Source organism: Sphaerodactylus townsendi, linkage group LG06, assembly GCF_021028975.2.
Source record: "Sphaerodactylus townsendi isolate TG3544 linkage group LG06, MPM_Stown_v2.3, whole genome shotgun sequence".
NCBI lineage: Eukaryota > Metazoa > Chordata > Lepidosauria > Squamata > Sphaerodactylidae > Sphaerodactylus > Sphaerodactylus townsendi.
Window position 1 is genome coordinate 96,539,180 of NC_059430.1, and position 7,158 is coordinate 96,546,337.

The 7,158-nt window shown below is 42.4% G+C and overlaps 1 protein-coding gene across 2 annotated transcripts in view; it reads left to right on the top strand.

The window, feature by feature from the left end:
* LOC125434438 (protein argonaute-3) overlaps positions 1-4,688 on the top strand; it is a 56,233-nt gene extending 51,545 nt beyond the window's left edge. For both annotated transcript variants that reach the window (XM_048499824.1, XM_048499825.1), the window contains 3 exons: positions 895-996; positions 1,810-2,009; positions 4,012-4,688. In XM_048499824.1, coding sequence (XP_048355781.1) covers positions 895-996; positions 1,810-2,009; positions 4,012-4,120 — 411 coding nt within the window. In that variant the 3' untranslated portion in view covers positions 4,121-4,688. The remainder of the gene's footprint in view (positions 1-894; positions 997-1,809; positions 2,010-4,011) is intronic.
* The last annotated feature ends 2,470 nt before the right edge of the window (positions 4,689-7,158 follow it).

Sequence of the window (7,158 nt, forward strand, 5' to 3'; positions counted from 1 at the left end):
TGTTTCAGTTCTCGGTAGCAGGTGTTTGAGAAAACCTTTCTCTTCCTGATACCTTGAAGTTGACAGCACTAAGCTGCACAGACCAGTATTCACTCCATATATGTATTCATATGCTTGCAAATTTATTGTTCATTTTCAGTGGCAGGCTGATAAATGATATCCCAATTTAGTTTTCTAAGGAACTCTTGTCTTTATTGTGGTCTTTAATTCCAGTTCCTCAGTTATCCATTTGTTTTTAGGTCACAAACATGCAGTTCTGGGCTTCCTAATGCAGACTTGGTGCACTTGGTGCACATTAACACTGTTATGCCCACAAACAAATGCTAACTCTGCATGAAATTCAGTATAGGTATACAGAATTCCCCAAACTTTTTTTTAAGTATTGACTAGAAGAAAACTATCTGCTGACTGGTTGAGGTTGGATTCTGTGTTAAGACCTCTAAAGAGAATTTTGCTACTTTGTGCAGTATAAGGATTACTCCTGAGTAAACAAGCAGATGGGTTTCCTGGTTCTGGTGGGTTTTCCGGGCTGTGTGGCCGTGGTCTGGTGGATCTTGTTCCTAACATTTCACCTGTTACACACTGTGTAAAGTGACAAGGGAATGTTTTAATGGGGTATAAATTATGTCCCCAGGTGGGGAACCAGTCAGTAAGTGTTTGGGTGGAACTTGCTATGCAAAGCTGTGGTTGATAGGTATAGTATTGCAGGTAGGGTTTTTCAGTCCAGGGAGTGATTCACATTTGCATTCCCTGCAGGGAGTGATTCACATTTGCATTCAGTCCAGGGAGATAGGTTTCCATTTACAAAATAGGAGTGAACAGGAGAAGCTGGATGAATCTTCCTTTTATCCTTGAGTTTGTTGTGATCACTGATAGGCTAACCCCCTTTTCCAGGTTGGAAGAAGTGGCAACATCCCAGCTGGAACAACTGTAGATACAGACATCACACATCCATATGAATTTGATTTTTACCTCTGTAGCCATGCAGGAATACAGGTAAGGAAAAAAGAAAGCATTTGCATGGTGTGGGAAAGTGCTTCTCCTTCAGAAAATGCAACCAGAACAGCTTATCAAAATATCTGCTGATAGTTTTGAATTCGGTGCTATTCATGGGCACGTTCAATCAACATCATGAGTGATTTGTTATGCAAGCAGAGCAGTTCAACTGTAACTGCAAGAGATGAAGACTGGCTGTAAATCAGGTTTCCTGTTTGTAATTCAGTATCTTTCAAATAAATGCATGGTTGTTAGTTACACCATAAGCATTCAAACATTGATTTTGCAGTCAAGTAGAGTCTTTAGCTAAATAGAAACTACCCTAGAGGGATACCCGAAACCTTTGCTCTTACCCTGAATCTTTTCTGTAACTTTTGAAAGCAAGACATGTGCTTGCAGACAAACAGGAACCCTGCCAGTGTTTTTGACTTCACCTGTCTCCTCTTCAGACACTGCAGAAAAGACATGATCAACATGCTTTGTGAATTCCAAACTGATGCAGGTCAATGGCAAATTCATTGGGAAGTGAAGGTTTCTTTTGACTTACCATATTTAGCGAATGGTATTCTGAATTTTCCTCCAGCAGAAGATATTTTTTAACAGCTGATGTGTGGAGATAACCCAAGGCCAAGGGCTGGGTGATTGAATGATTCATTTTTCTTGTCCACAAAACTTGTACACGGTCATTCTGTAGAGTGGCAGCAGTGGCTCTCCTGACAAGTGGGAACAATTTGCTGTTGCATTGCGTTACTGTAGAAGTTTTAATAAAAAACACTGATCGAACCCTTTGAACTGATGTGTGCTTCTCTCCAGGGTACCAGCCGCCCCTCACACTATCACGTATTGTGGGATGATAACTGTTTCACTGCAGACGAACTTCAGCTATTAACCTACCAGCTCTGCCATACCTATGTGCGCTGTACACGGTCCGTGTCCATACCTGCACCAGCGTATTATGCTCACCTGGTAGCGTTCAGAGCAAGATACCACCTTGTGGACAAAGAACATGACAGGTAAAAGGGGTGCCGATCAGTTGGGGATGGTGGTTTTGGAACTGCAAATTAGTTGCAGGATTTTGTGTTGAGTAAATAGCATTTCTGGAGTGAAAGCATAGTGTCTTGGATCCAGCGATGCACAAGTGGAAACGTCACTGAACTGCAAACTCAAGATCGTATGCAACGTTCAGTGCCTTCCTCCCTGTATATCATAGTGGTCCCAAACTGGCTGCACAACATCTTGTGCAAATGGGATGTGGAGAAACAGTCATTTTGGCTCTGTGCAGATGCCTGTAGCTGTCACCTTGCATTTCTGCAAGTGCTCTAGTGCAAGCAGAAATTTTGCACTAGATCCAACCCAGTCTTAATTTGCATCCTTAAATTCTAGCAAAAATGTGCACAGGGGTCTTCTTGTAAATCCACAAATGCAGCCATTTTGGTAGATTATAACAAAAGGACATGCTCTACATTGTGACCAGCCGTAGCAAATTCTGTTTCTTTCTGACACCACCACCACCTCAAAAGCATTAAGCTCTCAAATGTGCATGGTTGGTACCACGGAGTGATTCACTCTGTGGAAATTTTTTAAAAGGCATTTCCATCATGGACTTCTAAACAAAAGTGGCGTACAAATAACTGAGTTTAAAAAAAAATTGGCCACCAAGTATCGGTAACACAATAAAAGCCAAATCAAAATACTACAAAATAATCATATTACAAACAACTGTAATAGAAAAGGCAGGGTCCAATGAATAGAGAGATAGCAAGCCTTTATTGGCATAAAAGGGTCCAATGAATAAACATCAGTATTTGCAAAATAACAAAACACACAGTATCTGGGGCAAAGAACAGCAAAACTAGTTGATGGTAAAAGCCTGTAAAAATAAAAATTTCTAGAGCCTGAAAGATCTGTTAGCAGGTCAGTTAGTACTGAGGTCCATTTTGGTATATAAATCTAGAATTGCATTTGAAATGTGGCTTTATTGCAGCATACAAAAACATGACATTCAGCATCTCTAGATGCACAGCCCAGGCAAGATCAGTTCTTGTCTGTATCTACATTAGGAAAGCTTGAACACTCACACATCCCTGTCACACAGCACATGTGCTGTTAGGGTATGTGCACATGATCTGTTATCTTCCATATGTCTGTGTATAATGATGCTTATTGCTCATGCACACAGTCCTAGTGCGTGATGAGTCTTAAGCATGCTAGAAGAGCCGAGCTGTTCTACCACTCTAACCATATAAACTAAGCCCTTAAGAAGTGATTGATTGAGAGTTGTTCCAGTCTCTTATTCTGTGGCAGGTCTGTTACAGGTTCCAGAACTGGAATTCCTCAAATACTATGTTTCCATTTATTACCACTATCTAGTGGCCTAGGTACGGACTGATCTCTGTCCTTGAGAGAGTAGTTGTTTTTCACATGGGAAGCATTCCAGCTGAGATAGGCTAGGACAGTGATGGCGAACCTTTTAGAGACCGAGTGCCAGGGGCGGAGCAAGGGGAAGCTGCATCTGGGACACGCATGCGCCCTGTGCCCCTGCCATGCCACTGTCTGCTCCCGTCCTGCCCTGGAGTGCCCCCGGAACGCCCTTGCCAAAGCCCCACAGGCTCATGCGCCCAGTGCATTGCACACTCCTTGCCCCCTTGGCGCTATGCCACTGCTGAGTGCCCAAACTGGGACGACATTGCATGTGCCCATGAAGAGGACTCTGAGTGCTATCTCTGGCACGCGTGCCATAGATTTGCCACCACTGGGCTAGGAAGTACCTTCCACTTTTCTAGAAGCAGAGTTTCTCCTGCCTGCACAGCAGAAGTCAGGTTTTCAGGTCTGGCCTTCTCTACTAGTTCAGTCTCAATCTCTAGCCTCCTTCTGCTAGTTCCATAACATTGACAGCTGCTGCATATAGGACTTATGATGTCTGTGTTCATTGAATCGTGATGTGCACTTTAAGAAGCGTCTTGGGACTGAAGCTATTTCCTAAGATATCTCTATGTTTTTTGTTCTGTCTTTCAGTGCTGAAGGAAGCCATGTTTCAGGACAGAGTAATGGGAGAGATCCCCAGGCCCTAGCTAAGGCCGTACAGATTCACCAAGACACCTTACGCACCATGTACTTTGCTTAGCTATTTTAAAAAAAAGAATGAAGGCAATTCAGAAAAGGAAGAACTGGAGAATTAAATCACATACAGTGTATGTTTTCAGAGGGGGTCAGTTTGTGTGGGGGTGGGCAGAGTGTACCTCAGCCCCTGCTGAATTTGATCCTTTGTAGGGGCATGGGCCTTATCCTTGTATTTGATGCAAGGAAAGATTGTTTACTTCACCAAGAACATGGCACTATTATGCAATATGAAACCAGCCAACTGCTTTTGAAGTGACTTCCTATAGGAAGTGCTGCCGTCATCTTATTTTCTTTTGTGCGTTTTTTCCTTGTAGTCTGACCCTTTTTATACCTTTACCTCAAGTTGCTCAGCAGCACAACTGTTTCTGCAAAAAAATTAATAATGATAATAATAATAATAATTAATTATGGTATTAAAACTTATAGGAACAATCAAAGTAATTATTGGAGAGGGGAGGGAGGAAGGGAAGTCAGGAGACTGCAAAAAATGTTTTTACCTTTTGTAACCCCCTGTGGGCCGCAGAAGGCTTTCCCTCAAATGGCTGTTGGCACTTGAATGCGATCATGCAGCTTACTAAACAGGCCCGTTGAAAGTGTTCTGTCAAACGGGGTATGTGTTAGCACGTGCGTGTGTGTCTTTGCACATGCAGGTCCACTGATCCCACCATAGTTAGCCAATTGCTGCCTTTTATGTCTGCCTCCATAACTTGGAGTTGTTCAGCTTTGGATCAGGTTCCTGTAATAAAGAAAATACATCAATCACATCAGGTGTCTGCTGGCAGCGGTAGTGCAGCTTGGTGATCAGAACGAAGCCTTGTCCAGAAGCTCCAATGGATTTTTGTCTTGGGTGCCATGCGTCCGCCTTCTGAGCTTTTTGTGACATTGGGTCCTTCCCTGTTTTTGGAGGGTGATGTGTGTAATACATCCAAATACGGGCACATAGGCATTGAAGTCTCTTTGAAAAAAAATTAGCTTTTCTGCTGCCTCGTGCACTTCAGTGTGATCACGTATATATATATACACACACCTACGCATCTGAGGTTTAGCTTCCTCTCTTTTTATATTTATTAGAGTAATAATAATAATGCTTTAATTTAAGTCACTGTATTGGTCACATCAGTTTTTCATGTTTCAAAGCATAATTTTGTGTGTGTCTTAAGAGAACTGACAGCTTGTCTTTGGTATCTTTTTAGTGCAATAAGGCTTCGTAGAGAGAGAGTAAAATCCTGTCCAGTCTTGCTGTGTTTGAGCAAGCAGAATTTTGCGCCTCTAGTGGTGGTAGAACTGACTTGTCCACACACATAAAAGGACAATGTTAGTCTTAATTTTGAAAGGAAAGTCTTGTTAACAGGCAGGTTTTTATTTTAAAAAATCCAAAAGAGTAAACCCTTATGCTGCTGTAGTCTGCAAGCTTTAATACTGTCTACTAATGCAGCATGTTGATTTGACAGGGTTTTTGCTCATCTGGCAGTGGGATGGTTTGTGTGTGTGTGTGTGAGACAGAAAGGGTGCATATTTTTCCCAGCTAATGTGAGTTCTGTATGTGATAGCCTAAATCAAATTGGGCAGATGTGTCTCTCTTATTTTAATGGTGAGGTTTTGGAAAAGCTATTTTTTGACCCCAGGGAGACTTTCCTTTTGAAATTGAGTCTGTCATTTCGTTTTAATGAAATGAAAGAGGGCTGCAGTACGCTGAGGAAGCAAGATCACTGCAATGTGAAGCAAGTGACTGGACCTCTCCTTTTTTTCCATTCCACTTTAAAGCTGAAGCAAAGTATTTTACGTGACGTTGGAGGCAAGCATTTCGACTCGGTAGCAGGGTTCAGAGGGCGTTTTGCACTTTGCAGACACATGAACTGCATTTTTGGACTGCTTTATTTGCACTGGTTTTATAGTATATATGAGTCAATATATACTGCAGGTGGTTCCTACGGGCATTGTTTGTAATCCAGCCCTACTGAAATGTGTATCAGCCAACCTGCGCATGAAAACTAGTTGGTTGAAGTGTCTTGCTTATCTCCTAGTGGTCTTCAGCCCCACTTTGATTGCCAATTTACTGTGTTTTGAACTGAAAAATCTGAGCCTGTTTAGCTCCACCAGACATGACTCTTAGCTGTTCTGCTTTCCCTTTTGGCTGCCCCCCTCCTGACTGTAAGTACTGTATTTTGTATGCTTTCTTGTACAGGCGTATATTGCTGCTTACCTTGTCTCAAAAGTGCTTTGCCACACTTGTGGTCTAGTTGAGTTTACGCCCAGTATCAGCAAAATGGTACAATGCACATTTAACCTCCTTGGGAAGGTAGGGGACAAGAGTCAAAGTGTGCTTTGAATACCTGTTGGATGTGTGGGAGGGAGAAGGTGCTAAGAGTAGTCAAAGCAGCTTTTTAGGCGAGTTGAGTCACGTCGTGGTTGGCTTGATGGTTTTAATGCTCCAGTCTCTGGAAGTGTTCTAGCTAAGGATGCTTCATGCACTGCACTTACCTTTGAGGTCCTAACCGAGAGAATTCAGTATAAAAAGCCTGCCTGCCCAGGCCAAGATTTGACTGCCTCCTTTTGTGTCCCATTCTTGTTCCTAAAAAGCCCATGCCCCGGCTGTTGCTAAGACAGCCTACTGAACCTCACTAGTGTTTAGGTCAAGTTTTAAAATGGGTGAGTGTTAAATTTGCAAGAGCCCTTTTCTATCGGTCTATTTTGTTGCCTTCTGGACAGCTGTAATTTTGAAAATCTCCTGTGGGGTTCTGTTGCCCAATGAAGTTACTTTATTATGTGTGCTTTTTTAAAAGGAATTAAAGGATGGTGCTTAGTATTGCGACCTCTCCACCCCCCTTTAGAAAACCAACAGCAGCATATTTTCAGTTGTTCACACCAAAATGTGCGTTGATGGGCATTTCTTGTACTGTCTCAAAGGATCAAGAATGGGGTTCAAAGGGTTGTGTTCTCTTTGCTTGCATTTGCCCCCCCCCCTGTCTTCATAAAGAAAAAACTAGTTTAAATCTCAAAGAAGCATCTTTGAAATGTGAGTGCACTATGTTAATGCTGATG